At 46.2% G+C, this 22,213-nt stretch overlaps 1 protein-coding gene across 2 annotated transcripts; it reads right to left on the bottom strand.

Annotated features, from left to right (window-relative positions):
- Nucleotides 1-1,434: 1,434 nt before the first annotated feature.
- TMCO1 (transmembrane and coiled-coil domains 1) lies at nt 1,435-21,807 on the bottom strand. 2 transcript variants are annotated; one of them, XM_054073422.1, is made up of 7 exons: nt 21,654-21,807; nt 18,643-18,720; nt 15,158-15,217; nt 11,408-11,454; nt 10,736-10,803; nt 7,032-7,176; nt 1,439-1,787 (listed from the first exon to the last, which is right to left on the bottom strand). In XM_054073422.1, exons 1-7 carry the CDS (start codon nt 21,721-21,723, stop codon nt 1,689-1,691), a joined length of 567 nt encoding a protein of 188 aa, XP_053929397.1. In that variant the 5' UTR covers nt 21,724-21,807; the 3' UTR covers nt 1,439-1,688. The 2 variants fall into 2 exon arrangements, with proteins under 2 accessions (XP_053929396.1, XP_053929397.1); XM_054073421.1 differs by lacking the exons at nt 18,643-18,720; nt 21,654-21,807 and adding an exon at nt 18,474-18,627 and having other exon boundaries at nt 1,435-1,787; nt 15,158-15,254.
- Between the last annotated feature and the right edge of the window lie 406 nt (nt 21,808-22,213).

The raw sequence follows: 22,213 nt of genomic DNA, 5'->3' as shown, positions 1-22,213 counted from the left end.
CCCTTGGGGGCACCATATGCTTCAGGGAACGACCAGGATAACTCAAGTGGCAGCATCATCTAATCACCCCTTCTAAAAAGGTGGGTGGGCTCCAGCCAACAAAATCAAAACAGAGAATTATTTGGCAAAGCAGAAGACAGAGTAAAGAGTTTCCAGGCCCGCTAAGGCAGCTTTTTACTATGTGTACTGATCATCAGGTGGCTCAGCAGCAAACTAATGAGCACAAATAAAGGTGCTGCTGTCACAGCCACTTGGGCACAAACGGGTTCCGCAGCATGGCTGGTACTGACACGATTTAACAGCTTACTCAAGTCTGAAGGCCAGGTCTGTTTCTGTAATCAAGCAGATTCTGCCTAAGCAAGTAACTTGCTGTAGAATGCCACAGAAACTCTGTAGGGCTGTACCATGCCAGAAGACAGAAGCTGACAATACAGAGAATCACAGAATCGTAGAATGGTTTGGGTTGAAACGGACCTCAAAGTGCCCCTATTTCCAACCTCCCACTGGATCAGGCTGCCCAAGGCCCCATCCAACCTGGCCCTGAACTACTTCACAGATGGGGCAGCCACAGCTTCCCTGGGCAACCTGTGCCAGTGCCTCACCACCCTCAGTGTGAAAGAACTTCCTCCTAATGCTTACTCCAATCTTCCCCCTTCCAATTTCAAGCCATTCCTCCTCATCCTATCACTCCATGCCCTTGTAAAAAGTCCCTCCTCAGCTCTCTTGTAGGTCCTCCTCCAAGAACTGGAAGGTCACTATAATGCCTCCCCAAAGCTTTCCGTTCTCCAGGCTGAACCCCAACTCTCTCAGCCTGTCCTCATAGCAGAGGTGCTCCAGCCCTCAGATCATCTTTGTCACCTCCTCTGGACCCGTTCCAACAGTTCCATGTCCTTCTTATGTTGGTGATTCCAGAACTGGTCACCATACTTCAGGTGGAGTCTCATGAGAGCACAGTAGAGGGACAGAATCACCTCCCTCGCCCTGCTGGTCACGCTTCTTTTGATGTAGCCCAGGATACAGCTGACCTTCTGGGCTGTGAGAATGCATTGCCAGCTCATGTCGAGCTTCTCATCAATCAGCACCCCAAGTCCCTGTCCGCAGGGAGTAAAGCATCCAGAAACACTTCCAAGCTCCTGTGGCAGCCTGGCAGAGGGACACGTTCTGGTGCCTGCAGACCCCTGAGTCAACAAAAAACCTCGCCCTCCACACTTTAAGTTTTGCAAGGGGAGAAACACATACACACCTACCTGCTCAGCCCCCTGCTACGCGCGAGTACAGCCAGCGTGTTTAAGACAAGAGCCATTTCACAGCACGAGTGCACCGAATTTTCCAAGTTATCTACTTCTCAGACTTTACTCTCACTATTCAAGTTGATTTTCATACTGTAGACTACTGCGCTACACCAAGGTATTTCTACTTGTCCTACAGCACAATTAAGAGACATCTAAACCAACATGCCCATGCCATTTATTTCTCAGAAACATCAGAAACAAAAGGTCAAGTTATCTTCTGAGAACTTTCTTGGTGTGGTGAGCAAACAACCGCTGGCAGAATATTCCAATTGGAAGATTGTAGCCAATACTGCATAGGCTGGTTTGGGGCACGTGAAGCCTTGGATTTCATCTTGGTGTCTCCCTAAGGCAGTCTTGTGCACTGGTCAGATCTTCTATGAAGGCTGTAACTGTGCTTCAGGAGAACTTCCCTGCCTGAGGTGGTGGGCCAAGGAAGCCCCCTGCTTGCTTGGTGGCAGCCCGGGAAGGAGCAAGTCCAAGCATCTTCTGGATGTTCTACAAAAAACAAGAACAGAAGAGCAGGATGATGTTAGATTGTAACGAGGGAGATGCCAGAAGAGGAAGAAATCCCAACTCTGCTTACAAGTACAACCTTCCCACTAGTTTCAACAGATTAAGATTCTCACCTACATAGCTGTACCAGCCTGGCTATGTTGGACCTCTATCCACACCCATCAAAAATGCTTAGTACAGAGCCAGACAACCACCCACGATGGCTACAATTGGAGCTGGGCCACTCTCCCCCACCTCAACAAAAGCCTTCTGATCATGAAACCCACATTTTGGTTGAGGGTTCTTTTCCATCTCCAGCTATGACCACACAGCCAGCTGGGCAGGTACCTCTTTAACGCCTTTGCACACCAGTTGGTTTAAAATCAATCTATAATAGTTATCTTTGCAATTTAACTGCAGGGCACACCCAAGAGCAGGCTCCTAACAGCTGCTCAGAGGCAGAACCAAAGCAGCCCTCGGTTTTCACGAGTTCCAGAAACTCCTGTTGATGGCTGCCATCGGAGCCTGAGGGTCTGCAAGCTGGCGAGGAAGGCTCTCTCCTAATGCAGCCGGAATCTGGGTCAGCAACATGGCAACCAGAGTGGGTGCCAAGTTCAAGTCAGGAGCTTAGGCACAGAATTAACACGAATGCTAGTGATGCAGAGAGAACAATGATTCGGTGGAGACACACAGTGTAACAGGACATACGTAGCAAAACTCAAAAACTGATTATCGAGATGATCTCATCTGCATCTGAGCAGGGCATTTCAGAGGAAAACAAAAAACAAGGGAAGAATTAAGCAGCAGAGCCAGGTATGAGCTAAAAGTTCACAGAATACTTAAACTTGATGGTTTTCTTGATTTTTGTGAAATTCCTTTTAAATTTTGCAACAGTGCAACTAAAGAGCTCCCAGTTCTTTGTTTCATCCTCCACTGTAAATAATCGCAGCTCGAGATGCTGCTCATACAGCGCTGGCAAAACAGGAACATCTGATGCAAGGAAAAGAAGAAAATAACTGTGTCCTCATGTCACCAGCTGAGTCCTGGCTATCAAAACAACAAAAGGAGGAAGGAGGATTCACTTCAAACCAGTGTCCTCTCCAAATTAACTGTCAGGATAGGTCAGATTGCAAGGTCATTGAGTTCTTGAACATTTTGATCATGGAAGGAGAACAAACGACAAAAAAGCAAAAGACAGACAGAGTTTCATAATTCCACAGTAGCTAAATTTAAGAACTGAAAAAAATCAGGAATCATTCCAGGTGGAGACTATGGAAAGGAAGGTTTCAGCCCACACACAAGCATGAAGGCAAAGGATGGGAACACTTGGAAAGAAATTACATCAGGTTTAGTTCATGGCTTACATAAATCAGCCACTGGTTGATATTAAGCAACTGAATACATAGGAGAACATTTCACTCTTGAAGACTCCTGTTGTTCCTCTTCTCTGAGCTTTCTTAGTCAACAGACGGACAGAAAGGAGAAAACAAAAGCAGCTAAGGGACAGATTGAGCAACAGCAGAGGGTGCTGCAGAGTCAGCAACAGACAGGACCAGGACCCTGCCAGCTTTGTACCGGCCGGTGGAGCAGAGATCCTAGCCTCTGGAACCAAGGAAGCATGCACTGCCTCCTCCCTTTTCCTTTGTAAAGGGAGGAGAACTGTAATGCTAAAGTTTACTCCACCTGCTCCAACAGTTCATGAGGAAGAGAGATGACAGCTTGTCCGTATGTGGATTCCAGACTACAGTCACTCCTCGCATCATCCTTTCACAGTGCTCCCATCCTCGCTGCGGGAGGCAGCTGGCCTCCTGCACAAGCCATAAAAGCACATTTTGCTGGACAGCAGTCCTGAAGTCAACATAACTGGAAACACTAGGGCTGTGGCAAAGTCCAACAGAAACCTGTCCTCTCTGCCTAACTGCCCAGGGAAGTCTGTAGAGTTTACTTCCAACACAAACAAAACCACCACCTTCAGGAGCAGGGAGGGAGGACTGTAAGACCTAAGGATTCAAATTCCTTATCTGAGCTCTTCTGAACTTTCCTCAGATGACTGCAGGAAGGACAGGAGCTGCTTCTGCTTCTGTTTTCAAATCCAGAAAGAGCCTCAAAGACAACAGCATCGAGTGGCTTGCTGCTCCAAGATCAGGTCATGTGGGAAAGTGCACGCCTGCAGTAGGGATAATTGCTGGCTCCCATTCCCACTGGGAACACATTTTAGAAAAAAACAGCAGCCTAATCTACAATTCAGGCGTGTGGAAAAAGGAAATTAAGATCAGCAAATGCTTGAGGAAGAGCAGCATATTCTTCTTCACAAAGAGCACAGGTGAAGGCTGGGAGCTGAGAAACAGGAGCAGGGACAGAGGATGTAACCCTGACATTACGCCTCCCGCCCAGTCCGGCAGCGGACTTTCCCAGCTGAAGCCCAACAGCTCAAGGACCCTTGGAAGGCCTCTCCCAGCAACCCTCCTCTCTCCAAACAGGAAGGCAGGAGGAACCAGGGACAGGATTTACGTGCCAGGGAAAGCTGGGAACAGCGCAAGGGAAGTTACTCACTGCGAGGTGACTATTTTGGGAGATGCCGGCCAGGTCACAGGCAGCAAGTTTCCTAGTCAGTGTTTGAAGAGTTTATCACCTCCACATGCCTGAGGACCACGTGAAGAGACCGCCTGATGCTTCTACTGCCTATCCCTCTAATGCGAGTTTAATTGCTGTCCAGTCACTCTCCCCACCCTCACGTACTCCCCTGCATTTCCCTCCAGGTCACTTTTTTCACACACACACATGAGTTCCTCTAGTGTTGAGCTCCGCAGGGATATCTCTCTTCCCTGCCTTTGATCCCCTCAAAGGCAGCTCCAAGATTTAAAGGAAGGCTGAGGGATGTATGGTCTCCTTAGTCTGTTCCCAACCTGATGCCTGAGTTTTTGGTACTTCTCTACTCCTTTCTCTCTCTCATGTTAGCAGCACCAAGCCACACATGAACTCCCACATCAGTTCTCCTCCCTTGGGCAAACAGCTGGTTTGAAGTTGACCTGGCCAGATTCCCCCTTTTTGCACACAGAGAAACACAAAGAGTCACAAAGCTTTCACCTCGAAGGTCACTGAAAGCAACAAAAGCTAATCTTTGGCGCTATTTTTCAAGCCCTTAATTACCTTCTTCCCCTCTCCTCAGCCTTTCACACCCCTTCAAAGTCCTCTTCCCAACGCTGTTATCACCTAAGATTATTTAAATAGCAATAAAGCCAAAAGCAGGATGTCAAGAATCACAGCTTCAGTTTCCAGCTTAAACACGAATTGATATGGCCAGTCACTGCCCTTCCCTCCAAGTAGCAAGGAGGAAGAAATTGAGCTGCCTAACATCTGGAGAACTGCAGGTATAGGTGACCACGATCACGTAGACAAGGCAGCACTATGAAGACTGCAATCTAATGCTTCAGAGCAAACCCACACTTCTCCAAAGCAACAAAGTGATTTCTATCCTCCACAGGGCCATCAGCATGAATTCTCAAGCCAAGGGCTTGAGTTTCTCTTGAAAGGCCAACCCACCGCAAGCAGCTCAGCATTTCTGTCCAGAACCACCACTCAGGTCATGCAGCCTGTTGATTTCACAGTAAGAAACATCAGGAAATGCCCAGAAGTAGAACTAACCATAGGAACGATATTTTTGGACAAAAAAATCCACAGGGGATTTTTCAGCAAATGAGTTCCCTGATCAGCCCAAGAGATGCAGAAAAATCTTGCAGACAGTGCTACTTAGTTTAACATAATAATCTGCAATCTTGGAAAGTAGGGATTTCCAATGGAATAGGTGAGGAACACAGAGCAGCACCAATCAAGATTGCCTGAAGGAACACCGTCAGATCACAGCATCCCAGGAATTCAGGAAGATGAACCTAAGAGCTAAAAAGGTCTCATTTCTTTCAGTTACTGGGAAGTGAAACCAGATTTGTCTTGCAGCAAAGAGAATGAGGAAGCCCCTGGCCTTTGGCACCCTGAAATTGGCCCTGCCTGGAGTTAGGCGTTGGCCAGATGATGGCCCTTCCCACATAAATTGTTCTACAATTCTTTACTTGCTTTCGCATCGGACCAGGTGGATTTATTTCAATACAAGCAGCCGATATGGAAGGCTATGGAGAATTCAATTCACTAGCACACACTTTGTGACTAAAGCAACTCCGTTATTAAGCTGCTCCATCAAGCTGATCCAAACTTCTGACAGCAGCTAGCATAATGCACCACTTCCCTTCGCTGATCTGCTTTAAGCCCCTTGGCATCCTCTGAGGAAAAGCAACAAGTTGGTCAAGGAGAAAAGCAGCAAGAATTCAGGAAGCGAATCAAAGAAAAAGGAAATGTAAATACAGAAGAGCAGATAATTCACAGCTAAGTTGTGCCAGCATTCATCCAGCCCCCACGGTCCACTAACTTATCCTCAGCACTCTCTGGGAAAATTTGGGGAACAAAGTAGACTTCGGGATGCACTGAGAAGGCCCACTTATCCTCACTGGTCATTCTGCCACTTAAACTGCTAGTGAACCTTCATATACAGGCATTTCCCTTATTCTCACTGATGCTTCTCTTTTCAAACGATGGGATTAATCAGCTTTGCTGGATGTCCACGTGTAGCCTTACTCTTGGCCAGACCCCCTTTCTGTGTCACGTCCCTCACCCTGGGAGGACAGGACACCAAAGGTAAAGTTCTTAAGACTGTAAAAAAAAAATCAAGCAGTCAGTAAAAACAGGAAGGACAAACCCAAAAGAACAGGTTTAACTCTCTCCTCACTTTTGTAGCAAACTTATGAACTGATTGAACCTTTAAAGAACCTCAAGCCACCAAAAAAAGTTTCCCCTGATGATGCTATGGTTCTCTTTTCTCATATTACTGTAAAAGCCATAATCATTAAGAAGCAGTACTTAGATTAGCTTTTGATGGAGACAGTCTCTTGGTACAGCAAGCCACAAAGTTATCAGACAGGCGTATATGGAGGGAATCAGTTTCTGCCAACTCTGTCCTAGCGCCCCGGTGCAAGTCTCCACTCGAGTCTTCTACACTGGTCCAGGATGTAGCTGGTTTTACGATCCTGATCCAGAATTGATTTAAATATGAGACACCAGAATGAAGGCAAACACCAAAACCACAGAGAAATCAAAAGTTATACATGCAAAACTAGACAGCAGTAACAGACTCCTTCCGATGGGTGGAGAGCTGCTTTTCCTGCTCCAGGCATGCAAGAGACACAGCAATGTACTCACCTGTCTGATTGACATCGTGCAGAGAATGTAGAGGAAAATGAAGGAACAGTCAGTGTAATCTTCACCCAGAAGGTTACGGTGGGAGAGACCTTGGATGTACGAGAGGGGGATAAATGGAAGCTTTGCCACCACTCGGCCATCAAATCTGGAAAAGAGAGCACTGGATCACAGCTGGGGACAGTAAAAGAATCTCTGGGTATAGAAAGAACAAGTGAGCATCTTCAACAGGCCACCTGAGCAGATAAGACCACGTGGAAGGCTAAAATGCCACGCTGACTTCCCCAGCCCACCTCTGCATACACCACACCAATGAGGCTAAACACACCTCTCTCAAAGCCCTGCACACCCTATCACCCACACCGTAAGCAGGTTTCCCTCAATAACAACTTTGCCATAGTCAGAACCAAATTGTTTCATAGTGGTTTAAGTGATCAGCTGGACACACTGCTGTTAATAAAATCTTGGTTGGTGTTTCGCAGTTTACTGGTGTGTTTTATTTAAAAATCAAATTTAGCAGATTGCTTCCCAGAACACAGTCGACATTCAAATAGAAGATACATGGCTATCACCCTGCTGTACTGCAGTCACTGCAAGAAGATGGACTCTTTGCTTTAAGCAAAAGTGTTTTTTAAGCACAGCATAAACAAAAGACATCTGTTCCCTTCCTAGAGCAGCTATACTTCTCAGCACAAGAACAATGCATAAGACAGCCACTATCACAATGCTTCTTAATACCAGTCCTCTCTGTGTTAGCTCTAAACACGAAGGCAGTGCCGAGGCAGGATGATATCGCCTATTCCAACCAGCCTGTCCTGCTCCTGGAACTCCTCCAGATCCACATTCCAGAGCATCAGGCAGAGTGTGAATTCTGGCCAGTTCACAAAGATTTCTCCCAGCCCAGACCATCGACTCAATCTTTTGAAGTAAGTGCGTACGATGCCTCATCAGCGTGTGCATATCTGGATGTTTTCTCTGCATGTGCTGATTTTCTAACAGGTGTTTCTTGTTTCAAGAGATCCTAAACGAGTGTTCCTTCCTGTGGAGATGCGTTCACACAGCTACAGCTCAAACACATGCCAACTTTGTTTACCTCTCACAGGCAGTTTGGCAAAAGAGCTAGGAACGGATGTTTATCTCCCTGTAACATCCCCCAGTGGCTTAAAATTCTACGTTATTCCTGCTGTGAGAATGACAAGTATTTCAGCAGTAGCATCCCAAGGCACCTGCTTTTAATTCCAGCAGGTTTTCACAGTTATCATGAAGGGATACTGAAATGCACAGCTCTGAGTACAACTGAACTGACTGCATTAAAACGTTTCTGACAAGAGAAAACAGAAACAATATAAAAGCTGATTTTTCTCCAAGGAGAAAACGAGGCCACCACCACTACAGACCTCTTTGCCCTAGCATACCTTTTAAGCCACAAAAGTCATGCAGCTGCTCATCTTCAGCACAACATTCTGCTCTTTAGGTTTAAACCAGCCTTCTTAACACGTCCTTCCAGCACAGCCCACCCTGCTGCTCCCTTACTACTGATGCTTGAAGGAAGAGAGCCAGTCATCACAGTCATCTCCCTTTGGGCTGAACTGGCACTTGGCAAAGGTGAGGTGCCCAGCCACAGAGCAGCAGCATTTGCATAGAACTTGTTCAAAGGGCAGCACATCTTGTTACTTCCACACAATTCCTGCTCCTCTTCTTGTCCCCCAGGGCAACTAACTCATTCAAGAACACGAAAGGCAAGCAAATGAGGTTAGTCACTGCAGGTGTCAGCCACGCTTTTCCTCCTTTTCATAACACACTCACAGCACCTCTGCGGATGACCTGGCAGTAGCAGCTCCCCTATGGGAGCCTAAGAGCCTCCTAAGTTCATAACCGAAGCATTCTCCTCCCGAGACAACCAGCTGCTCTTTAAGCTACATCAAAAGAATGACAGTACGTGAGATCCATCAAACCACTCTATCAGCTTCCAACAGTGCAAGAAAAATCCACCAACGCTTTCATTCACACACAAAGACACTCACTACCTTGTGCTGACACCAGAAACAAAAATGTAACTATCTTGCCCCAGAGGCAAACCAGCCAAGTCTTTACATTTTAATTGAATAGCCTCAGCTATTAGCAAAAAAGCTATTTCAGTTCAAACAATAAGTGAGCTCCCTGGATACTCCTGCTGTTCATGTTCATGTTCCCTCCCAAAGGAAGAGACTGTTAAAGGAACGATATGCCCAAAATCTTCATGCCAACTCTGTGGCTTATAGCAAGGTCTCTGCGGGCAGGAATCCTCAAAAGGGGAACAAAGCAAATAAACTTGGTGGTCTTGCAGGAGAAGAAACCAATAAACTGTTTTTTCACGTTACTATCTGTGGAAGGACAAGCCACCCAGCATTTAACCAAAATCAATTCCTTCCTGAAGTTACTCGTTACAGGACTCAGTCACAGCAAACTCTGAACCACCTCTTCCTGCTCTAGGAAAACAGGCAGAGCAGGGTGGGTTTTTTTAGTCTGTTTTTCAGGGGCAGGGGCGGCGTTTCCACTGCATCCAAATAACTAGGCAAGCACCTGATCACCCCAGGTGCAGCACTGTAAATCCCCACAAACGCTATGTTGCTGGATATGACTCAAGGATGCACCTTCAACCCTAATCAGGGCTGGAAGTTAAATGAGACATCAACGACTCAAGATCATACCCAAATTTTAAAGTCCTTTAGTGCCATGCTTCTCTGCTCAGCTTCACAGCATTCCATGGAATGCTAGATGCTGAGGTCTGACTAAGCTAAATAGATTCCATATAGTGGCATTTGTGATATCATGTTACCCCCACCACCACAGTTCGTTATTTATCCACCCACAGATTTGCAGTAAAACAATGACTGACTGTATCCTGGGGACTGCCAGCACAGGGACCAAAGGTTCTGGTGCCCAAGAACATAAAATCCTGTTTACAGGACAGGTATATTGCCCAATACTAAACAGCCTCCAGAGGCAATACTGATCAGATTTATGCTATTGTCAGATTTAGCAGCCAATACGAAGCTCACATTTCAAGGCTGAATCAAGTTTTCAAAGTCAAGCGCAGTCTTTCAGTTTTGCACATCTGAAACAAAGCTGTCTATAGCCATGCAATGCAGCTAGGGCTTTTTTTGTCCTTGTTTTGTTTTTGGTGTTTGTTTTTTTTTTTTTAATTAAACTAGGCCTATCCCAGGTCATTTTGAAAGCAAAGGAAAATTAGAACCCATGCCTGGACCTGTTAGATCTTGACTCTGATCACCTTTAAGTAGGGCAACAATGAACTCTGCAATGACAACTCATTTCTAAGGGCAAGGGAGCTGACCCAGTTTTGCTTACGAGAGCACCGTTTGGTCACACTATCACAGCAAAGCCAAAGAAGCTGAAGACTGGAGCTGCTTGCCAAACATATACCAAACTTGCCCTTATCAAGATGTTCCCAAGCAGAAAGGTTGTTAGAGCAGTGTCTAATTGAGAGCAATTCTTTCAATTTGATTGCATTCAGCATGCAGTGTTCTTTCCTGCGCAGAACGTGCACGTGGTGACCTAACAACCACATCTTCATGTGAAGTATTGATCCATTTCCTACAGATTAGTTATGGTTCTTAGATGGACTCTGCCACTTCAGGCAATATAAGGAAGGTGGAGAATATATTCACTATGAAAACCTAAGAAAAAACCAGAAAGTTGATGCTTACATGGAGTTAAACATTCCCATCAAGGCAGTGAAGCAGAAGCCAATGGCAAACATAGATTTCATCCGAACCTGTAAGCAGAAAGGGCAGAGATGATCAAAAAAACAGGCCTACACTGAAGGATTATGGGCTCACACCCTTAAGAACAGGCTTTGGACAGCATTGGTGGAATCTTGAGGGAAAAAAGATGACCCAGAAGGTCTGTGGGATTGTAAAAGTGACTGGAGAACTCCCAAAGAGAAGTTTGGTCAACAACTGGGTACAAGGGAGGCCACAAAGTGGACCAATGATTTGAAGAGCTGCATTGGGGGTGGGAGGGGGGGATGCTCAGGACTTGTCCTGTTACCTTCCACGGGTTGTGGGTTTTTTTCCCTTAAGCCTATACAACCAATGAGCAGGGAATCATTATGGAAGCCAAGAGGAAGTCAAATAAATTAATTCTACTTCAAAAACATCACGGAGACTTACAAAGATGAAAACAGCCAAGGCTGGGCATGAGATGAGGCAGTAACTGATGAAGAACTCTGGCTGATACTAAAATCTGCAGCTATTAGAGATCATCCAGAAGGACCTTTCAGGAGGAGAAGTTACTATGTCTGCCCAACAAACAAAGTCTTTTTTTTGGAAAGTGGGTTGAAATCTTCAGCAGCTGGGACCTGGCATTAGTTTTCTTACCATTGACAAGTCCCTGTTGTTATTCTTCAGCTTCTCTTCTTGTCTTTCTGGGAAGATAAAAAACCAACAAGAGTTATAATCAGTTATAGCAACCTAGAAACCAGAGTGTTTTCATTTCCAGGAAGACTTAAACTCCTTGTCTCTCCAAACAAATAACACTTCCAAAACCAACACGAGCTCTCTGTGCCAGACAGTATAAAGTGAAAAAACAGTACATAGGCAACTAGTTCTCCACCATAGCACCGTGCGGCAAAGCAGGCACAAAAGAAGAGGCAGCAGGAACCACGCAGTCAGCACTTTGGGAAGAAATGCACAGAACGGCAGATTTGCTAACTCAATCAGCTAACACAGTAGCGTGAACAACGCTGCCAGCAAACACAGACAGCGCCTCTATGTCATGCTTCTGAAAGAGAGCAGTCTCAACTTGCTACACACCAGGCTCACCATTATAAATACATGACAGAAGTAAGGATTTTATTTTGGAGGTGTCGGAAGGAACTCTGAAACCTTGCAGAGTCAGCAGCCACACCTTAGCAAGGCAAATAGGCTGCTCATCTTAGTCATGAATTTTGGACCCTTGTCACATCTAAAAGATCCTCCAAAGAGGAAAGATATTTTCTACATCAATTCCAGTAATGCGTATATGACTACGCTTTGCACAGAATACTTTACAATGCTACTTTGGAAATTTAGTCTGTCCTTAAATCACCACGAACTCCAAAGATGCCCAGTTTGCTGAGAGCGCATTTTCCATGTCCCTCACTGGAGGACTACTCTGGCCTTCAGCATTACCCATCATCCAACTCCTTAGAATCCCGACTGTGATTTTCAACTGCTCCTAACTACAAACCATCCACTCTGGCAGGAACTTTCCAGACACCTGCTTCCTGACCCAGGTGGATAGTTTTGTTCTGGGACACTTCAGCAACCAGAGGCCAGCACTTTAGGAATTGCATTTGGCACAAATACTTGTTTTTTCCCTCTGCTACATAACTAACCATCTATTTAGATCGGGTAAAGGTTACATTGGGATAACGAATACAGCCCTGATCCCTCAACATACTTGACCTGTTTCTCACCCATTTCTACAAATATCAGATTTCTATAGATACTGGCTCTGAGTATCCTACCACCTTACATAAATCATCTGTTCCTGCCCAAGTCACACATAAGCAGCTTTAAAGTCCTTTGCTGTACAGCTGGGTAGAGGAACAGAGAAAAGGGACTGGGTCAACAAGCAGCACCCTGGAGTCCAAAAAGTTCTTTTTCTGCTCACTGGAACACAAACAATGAGGATACAGGGATAGAGCAATGAACTTATTTGCCAGTATTGGGTTATTTTGTTTTGGTTTTGCCACAGCACTCATGTGGACTCCTGGCAACATGACTGTCTTTTCTTCTAGGGGCACATAGATGCAGAAAGTCGGAGCAAAGTTTAAGCTAACAAATGCACTCCCTAGGCTGAAATGGCAGAGTGCTGCACTGTGATGTTAAAGGTATCCTGTTCCAGCAGTGTGAAAGGTGATGTAGACACAACGTGACTGAATCTGGTTCCTTTTACACTTAAAAATAAGAAGTTGGACAAACGGGAAACACTACATTAAGCCTTCCCAGGCAACTTTCACCCTACCTCGTTGTGCATACGCATGATTCATTCCTTATATAACCAAGTAATATATATACACACCTCCGGCCTTATTCTGTGTGCAAAACAGATGGCAACTGAGGCAGGTCTGCACCACAGCTGTCACTTATCTGCAAAGCCTCAGCTCTTCTTTTTTCTACCATTCCATTCTGGAATGGTAGAATTTAAAGGAACTCCAGCACAAGTAAATTTTCTATTACAACAATGCTACATCTTGCAGAATGATTTGACATCCAGTATGTTACTGGGATCAGAGATTTCAAAAGCAGCTAAGAGCTGTCAGTCGTTTCCTGGATGCCCAGCCTGACATTTTGGGACTGATTTTTCAGAAACACTAAGAATTCAGCTTCTCCTGAAAACAAATGAGACATTGAAGTTATAAAAAAATACCAGTCTGTCTCTTAGGTTTGGCCAGCCGGCATCGCAGCAAACAAAATCCGTGGTCGTTTCCTAAGTTCTGTTCTTAGTCCCTTTGTACTTTGTTTTTCATTTGCAAAACAAGATTATTTCAGTGTATACAAAAAATTGGTGAGGCATCTGAATTCCTCAGATGCTACTGTTTATTAGTTTAGCCCAAGCACAAGTGAAACGTCTTCTGCTAGGAGCACAGCTTGGATGGTGCCCTGCAAAAAAGTTATCGTTGCGCATTCGGAAGCGGCCATCTGTAACAATGGCACGTCACATTAAAAAGTTGCCTCAGCCATCAAGCCGTATTCAGCCTATGAATGAATTATTCAAGATTAAGAATTGAAAATGCACCAGAGGAAGAATTTTGCCTCCTGTCCCTTCAGGAGTCTAGTGATAACAGGTTTTATACCTAGGAAGAATTGTTTGAAGATATGTTTATGATTATTCCCCAGCTTTGTACAGATCAAATGACTAATCCAGCTACCTGGTGTTACAGAGGAATGAGGAAAACAACTCCCAGGAGCTCACAGAAATGTTCCTGCCACGATTTCTGTAATAATTTAACAGAATTTTGCTGCATGCTTGACTTCAGACTCCTGCAGGTAATAGAACTTTCTGAAACTCACATCTGTTAAACATCTATCACATTGTTCTTGCATTGTTTAGTACTTAAAGAGTTACTTTTACCCAGAAAGACTTAAATTCATTGACAATGAAAAAGAATGGAAAAATCACTACCTAAAATTGAGCAAAATTAATTGATCAAACTTGAATGTTAGTGCAGTTACAGTTAACATGCAAACACCTTCAGCTCTGAAGTGTTTAATAATAAAACAACAAAATACCTCAAAACGATAATCAGACAGCTATTGCAAGCTGACAGTGCACTGCAGAAAAGAACTTTGACACTAGAGGTTAATAACCATCATGGACATAAGAGGAATACGGAACTGCTGGAATGGGTGCAGAGGAGGCTACGAAGATGATCAAGGGCCAGAACACCTCTGCTATGAGGACAGGCTGAGAGAGTTGGGACTGTTCAGGTTGGAGAAAAGGATGCTCCAGGGAGACCTTAGAGCTGCTTCCAGTACCTGAAGGGCCTATGGGAAAGCTGAGGAGGGGCTTTTTACAAGATCATGGAGTGAGAGAACAAGGGAGAATGGCTTTAAATTGGAAGGGCGGAGATTTAGACTAGACATTGGGAAGGAATTCTTCACGATGAGGATGGTAAGACATGGGCATAGGTTGCCCAGGGAAGCTGTGGATGCCCCATCCTGGAAAGTGTTCATGGCTAGGTTGGATGGGGCTTTGAGCAGCCTGATCCAGTGGGAGACGTTCCGGCCCATGGCAGGAGCGTTGGAACTGAATGGGCTTTGAGTTCCCTTCCAAATCAAATCATTCCATGATTCTGTATAAAAGCTCAAAATAGAGAGAAAGGCAACCAGTTCAGCAAGAAGTGCTGCTCCTCTCAGTGACACTGCCCTTCTCCTCATTTGACTAAAACCATCAGGTGGGTAGAATTCTCCTGTCTTGTAATAGTAAAGCAAAAGTGTTCATGTTCCAGTCAACAGACCAAGAATCAGCTCTAATGCCACTTTAAATAAACAGTTTTGAAGGGAAGGAAAGGGATAAGTACTTCCATACGTTTCTCAGCTTGCCCCCACTCTTGGGATACCACACTGCTCTCCCACTCTTACCTATTTTCTTTTTCTGCTGTCGGCCTGCTGATTCAGTTATCGTTTCCTTCTTCTTTTCCACTGCCAAGTGAAAAAAATGACATTCCATCATTTCTGCCTAGAGATACAACCACACGTCAGACAAATCATTTTAAGTCTTTAGAGAACAAGGTCACAAAAGAAAGCTAAGTGTGATTAAGAACATACTCAGAATCCGCAAGTTTTAAACCACCAAGGCTTACTCCACCAAACACTTAGAAATAATAATAAAATCAACCCCCTAGATGCGCTATCAGAACAGGGTTAATTTTAAACTCCATTAAGAGCCCATTACATTGTTAACTGAGCAGTCTGGGGACAATTTTGGCTCAAATGACCCTTGCTGATTTGTCAGCACTAGACAGTACTTTTGATTCAGCAAGTGTAGTGAAAAGAGCTTTGTGGCAAGCTCTGCTCCCAGTTATCTGCAGTGGGAAGTAGAATACAGGAAAGCCTGTGTTCTCATACATCCCTTCTTCACAGGCAGGCGTTCTCGGGGGAAACGCTGTCCATGCAGTCAGCCACAGCCTCTCCATTCTTAAATTAATTAGTGCTGAAGCTCTTCCAATATTTCAAAGTAAGAGCAGAAGCTCAAAGTTACTAAAACCCCCAAATCAGACACTCGCCAAATGTCTGTAAGCAACTACCACTGCAGCAAAAAGGCTAACATAAAGCCAGCACAAAGAACGCACAACACAGTGAATGGGTTACTCATCTGCAAATGCCCTGCTGCTGGCGGCAAAAGCAGCTTCTCCAGGAAGTAAGGGACATTTTCATTTAAGACCTATAGCAAGAAGTGAGGATGATAGAGCATAGCTATGGCCTAAGAGCAGATAACAGTCCTTTTTTTTCTAAACTCTATCTGTACCGTATCTACTCTACCAGTGAATAGACTTGGCTTATTGTTAGATCATAGAATCAGCTTAGAGACCTGAGCACGAGGACCCTTATCCCATTTAAGTACTCGCTCAGCACAGATATTTAGCCTTGATTTCAAAGCACAGGTAAAATAAAGACAGCCAGGCTTCCAAGTCACACAAGGATTTATAGCGCTGCCTTCCAAAATTCCTGCAATAAGCGAGTGAGTCACAATTTGCTAATAGAACCACACTAGCCCAGGCAAGACATCAAAACGTCATCTCTTCTGTAGTAATGCAGTAAGACACAACTGGTTTCTTTCCAAAGAATAAACTTATCTCTGATGGACAAGCTGGCATAAGGGGTGGGAAAAAAACAGGGAATTCTGCCCTGAGGGAACACTGGAGAAAGGTGCCAGATCACCACCCAGTGCGCCAACAGAATGCTCTCTCCATAACATCCTTATGCTAAATCCAGCTGGGGGATCCTGATCTTTCCATCCCAATCCCAGTCTACATGGCCCCAAACTCTAAACCCAGTTGGAGAACACTTTGACTCTTTTCAGACCCAGCTATTGCAGCTAGGCCTATCAAGAGGGCTCCTCCTGATCCAGCTTCACTCCAGACAGCGCTACCGAACTCTGTGCCAACCCAAATGAACTCCACAGCCCCGATTCCCTCGCAGTTTGAGCAGTAAGTGTCAGGCAGCCTCACAAGCCCGTCTGTGAAAACACGAATGACAACACAGCCACAGTTCTAGAGACAGCATTCAGCCTTACAAATTTACCACTGTATTTACCTCAGAACTCTTACTGTAACCTCGGCAGCAGCGGCAGACAATGCCATGCCTCTCAACAGAAAGGAGTGGATGGGAAGAGGTGAAACTAAGGACTGCAAAGGACAAGGTCTGCACAGGCACACTACTTGGCCCAATTGTTTTTGCAAATCCTAAGGATTGCTAGGACTCTCATGGGAGAGCTGGAAGATCTCAAATGTGTTTTTTCCTGTTTCAGATGTGTTAGATAATAGCTGAAAGGTGTGGCTCAAGCGGTCTATTCTGCAAATTGTCCACAAACCACTAGGTCAGCCAGCTGTCCTTAGGACAGAAGGAGAAAAAAAACACCCAAAATATAACAAAGCTGGATTTTTAGTGACTCCCTATCCGGTTTTATAGTTTTTTTGTTGTTGGAGGTGGGGAAATCAAACAAGGAGGTTAGAAACTGAGATGCATGAGCCTCATATCTTTTCCTTCACAGACTACAGCCAAGATACCAGGAGAGCTATAAAGCCAGACAGCATTAAACTGTTACAGCCATCAATAAGCCCCAGAGAGTCAGTCCTGCTAACTGCTTTTGGAGTTCCACAGCACAAATTCACCAGGACATTAACTCTAAGTTTTCAGCTGGGTTTCAACTACTTCTCTAACTTGCTTTTTTGGGACTAATTCTAATCTACATGTTTTTGTCAGCTGAGTGGGATTAAAGTGAGGCAGACAGAGATGCAATCCCCATCCAATACTGCTGTGATGACAAAAGCCCTAATTCAGGGGCTGTGACACAAACATAACTATACTTCAGCTCTTCAATTTATTTTGCCCAGAGGAAGGCTAGAATAAGCTAGTCTGGAAAGAGCATGCTTTGATAATGTTCTCTCATGCACCAAGAGTCCTGACATGATGGTGAAGTATTTTTGAGGTAAAACAAGCTGAAGTTTGGCCCCAGTTGTTGTGTGCCGTATCTTACTGCTGCAGCTTGTGTAGGGCACATACAACAGAGCTGGAAAGGTCAGCTGAATTTCTCCTCTGCTTTTTGGCCTCTGATACAGATACGTCCACTGAACGTTCCATGCTCAAGACTCTCTCATTTACCTTTCCTCGTAACACTCAATGCACATCTTCTGACTGCTCACCCTCAGCTCTCTTTTCCCTTCTCTCCCTCATTCCTTTTTTTCAACCCCTCCCAGGTTTCTCCATTCCACTCTCTAGGGGAGCAACCTGCGACTTCTTTTCCTCATCAATTCTATTTGTCTCTAAGTTGCACTGGTATAATTTTTTTTTTACACCAGCTGACAGCTCAGACAGTTCTATCACTACTTAGTCTTTACCCATCCCCCACCATTAACCACCACTTTTACTCTTTCTGTAAAATGCTCTCCTCTCATGGTATTCATTATTCAATCCTAGTCTATTCTTACCACAGATCCCAAATTCTCTACTGCCCTTGAAAAGCAGAAACTGCATATTTGAACTTATTTCAGGCATCTCAGATATACGGACACTGGCTATTTGTGTTCAGAAGACGTTGGAGCTGATCTGCTTTCTCCTGCTCCTCTATTTCGGGTGGCAATTCAGACAAAGCAGCTGGAATCCGCACTAACCTTTCCTCCAGCAAAAGACAAGAATTAAGGACAGAAATCAGTCCTCTCAGTATGGATTTGCATACCTTGCAAGCCCAGGCCCCTACGAAACACAAGTTGAAGAAAGTTCTCTCATTTAGCAGAAGGGGCAGCAGGAATGTCTCAGAGTCCAGACTCTGTTCAATGTGGCATCCGCTAAAGCGGGGTACAACAGGAGCAGCAAGACACATTCTTTAGTGTCTGAAGAGTACTTACATTTCTTGCTCTGTTTTTCCACTTCAGCCTTTAATCGTTTGTATTTGTCTGTTCGGTATACCAGCACCCAAGTTATACCTGAAACAAATACATTGAATGTAACTAGGTAGGAAAAGACCTCTTGCAATAACAGAGATACAAGGTTAGACAATACATGTGCAAAAAAATACAGGTCATGCCTACAAAACCACATAACAATATGGCAAAGGTACCAGAGATCACTAGAAATCTTTATCATTCCTGTTTTTCAAATCTCCTGCTCAAGTTCCACATAGCAGTGGTGCTAATGAAATAAAACCCATTAGAATTTACCGACTGCCTCATTGAGTGCTCTTGTTTTGTGGGACTCATTCAGTTCCTTCATACCCATATTTATCAGCTGTTGTTCACCTTAAAACCAGAAGCTGATTAAGGGAACAAACATCTTTGTTCTGAATTTCACAGTAGTGAATAATTCCTGCTTCTACCAGGACCTGCTCATTAGCAGTGCCGTGATTCGAAAAAGCAAATAGAGACATTAGGTAGAAGAGACCTCAAGAGATTCTCCAGTCCAATTCCTTGCACTCAAACAGGATCAAAACAAGTCACAGAATTATAGCATCAGTAAGGCTGGAAAAGACCTCTAGTTGCTGCCAGACCAATCATCAGCCCAACATCACTATGCCTACTAAACCAAGTCCCCAAATGCCACAGCCACACGTTTTTTTTTTTTAATCCCTCCAGGGATGGAAACTCCATCACTGCCCTGGACAGCCTGTTCTAGTGCTTCCCTCTCTTTCCATAAAGAAATGAGGCTTGTGAACAGTTTAGTCTCAGCTCCTACGCAAGCTTTAGGACCTTTTTTGGGGTTTGCTTTGACTGTGCAGAGGCACAAGGATCCGAGCTGCAGAGAAGGGAACCCTGCAGATCATAGAATGGTTTGGGTTGGAAAGGCCCTTAAAGATCATCCAGTTCCAACCCATCTGCCATGGGCAGGGACCCCTCCCATAGGATCAGGCTGTCCAAGACCCCATCCAACCTGGTCTTGAACACCTCCAGGGATGGGGCAGCCAAAGCTTCCCTGGGCAACCTGTGCCAGTGCCTCGCCACCCTCATTATGAAGAATTTCTTCCTAATGTCTAGTCTAAATTTTCCCCCTCCCAATTTATAGCCATTCCCTCTCATCCTTTCACTACAGGCCCTTCTAAAAAGTTCCCTCCTCAGCTTTCTTGTAGCCCCCTTCAGGTGCTGGAAGGCTGCTTTAAGGCCTCCCCAGAGCCTTCTCTTTTCCAGGCTGAACAACCTGGGAAGATGCCTCCAAGGTCAACACAGCTTTGTGCTGTGAAAGGCAATGAGTTCATCCAACACCTAACCCCAAATCAGTGCCACAGGGCTCCTAAAAAGCAAGAACCGCATTCCACCTGTGACTCCCCCTGCCCCTGAATGCCCAAAGATGGTGTCCTGCAGTTCTGGTATGAAAGGGATTTTGGGATACAGCCCAGTAGCAGGAAGAGGGAACAAGGCGTGCCTTTGACCACCTCAAAAGGCATCTATTCAACCTGTCCTTAAATAGCTCCACTTGGTACCAAAGATTATGACAAATAAACTCTCTAAGACTCCTTCTGGAGTTTTACAAAGCAAGCATCCTTTATCAGGCCTGGGCAACACGAGGCAGTGAACTCCATCAATCGTGTGCACTGAGACGAGCTGTTACAGAATGGATTTCCCACTTACAGGCACGTGTATAAATTTTCCCAGGGAACTTATGCATATTCTATTACTTTCCAAAGTCTAATTTTAATGGTATTATGAACTTCAAAACAGCCAAATCTCTTGCTAATTCAGAGCTTTGGCTCCAGCTCCCTGTCTGACCTTGCCTTTGAGATCGGGAGAAACTGCAAACAGAGATGATTACAAATGAAGACGCATCTGTTCAGCACAGATTGTACCGAACACAAGACGTAACAGTATCTGGAAAAACAATATTTAAAAAAACATGCTCTAAAAACTCATGCTCTCAGAGGGACATTCTGCCTAACTTTCAAAAAATACAGTTACTTGGATCAATTTAACTCTATTTTAGCTTAAATAAAAACATCCTACTTTTTGTACTATAATCACAGAGTCATGGAATGATTTGGGTTGGAAGGGCTCTTAAAGCCCATCCAGTTCCACCCCCCTGCAATAGGCAGGGACACTTCCCACCAGATCAGGCTGCCCAAGGCCCATTCAACCTGGCCTTGAACACCTCCAGGGATGGGGCAGCCACAACTGCTCTGGACAACCTGGGCCAGGGCCTCACCAACCTCGCTTGGAAGAATTTCTTCCTAATATCTAACTCTATAACTTCCCCCCCTCTCAGTTAAAGCCACTCCTTCAATGTTTCTTGTATCACAACTATTTCAACACATTTTCCAGCAGCTTAAGCAGCCATCAGGGATGAGAGCATTGTGAGTGATGTTGGCTCCTCCAGAACCAGGTGTGGGGGCGTTGTAGGTGATGTTGGCCCCACCAGAACCGGGTGTTGGGGCTCCGTGGGTGACGTCCGACCCCTCCAGAACCAGGTGTGGTAGCACCGTGGGCGATACTGGCTCCTCCAGAACCGCGTGTGAGGGCATCATGGGCCATGCTGAACCCTCCAGAACCAGGTGTTGGGGCACCGTGGGCGATGCTGGCACCACCAGAACGGGCTGGGGGGCACCACCAAAACGGGCTGGGGGGGGGGGGGGGACCACCAAAACGGGCTGGGGGGGGAAGGCACCACCAAAACGGGCTGGGGGGGGGGGGAAGGCACCACCAGAACGGGCTGGGGGGGGGGGGGGAGGCACCACCAGAACGGGCTGGGGGGGGGGGAGGCACCACCAGAACGGGGGGGGGGGGGGGGGGGGGGAGGCACCACCAGAACGGGCTGGGGGGGGGGAGGCACCACCAGAACGGGCCGGGGGGGGGGGGCACCCTGGCCGCTGCCGGCGCCTCCTCGCACATCACCCTCCTCACCGCAGGCCGCGCAGCCCCCCGCCCCCGGCACTCACCCTCGGCCAGCAGCGCGGTGCACACCGAGATGAAGACGATGAGGAGGGTGTCGGCGAACATGGTGCTCATGATGGTCCCACCTCCCCCTCCCCCTCCCCGGCGCCGCGCCGGAAGCAGACCCCGCCGCAACCGGAAGCTGCCACAGAGGTCACCGGAAGCCGAGCGCCCGAGCTTCCGGGAGGCGGTGCCGACCAATGGGCGCGGCGCGGGGGGCGAAGCGGCGGGAAAAGCGAGGGGCGGGGCCGGGGCGGAGCCGGAGCTCGAGGAGCGGGGAAGGTCCTAAGCCCTTCCCTGCGGGCTGGGGGGCACCGGTGCCCAGAGTGCCTCACACCCGGTTCTCGTAGGGCCAACAGCGCCCACGGTGCCTCCACACGTGGTTATAGAGAGGCCGGCAGCACCCACGGTGCCCCCACACCCAGTTCTGGTAGGGCCAACAGTGCCCACGGTGCCCCCACATGTGGTTATGGAGGGGCCGGCAGCACCCACGGTGCCCCCACACCCGGTTCTGATGGGGCCAACAGTGCCCACGGTGCCCCCACACCTGGTTCTGGAGAGGCTG

Source organism: Cuculus canorus, chromosome 8 (genome assembly GCF_017976375.1).
Source record: "Cuculus canorus isolate bCucCan1 chromosome 8, bCucCan1.pri, whole genome shotgun sequence".
In the NCBI taxonomy this organism is placed as follows: domain Eukaryota; kingdom Metazoa; phylum Chordata; class Aves; order Cuculiformes; family Cuculidae; genus Cuculus; species Cuculus canorus.
This window is presented reverse-complemented; position numbering and strand designations above follow the sequence as displayed.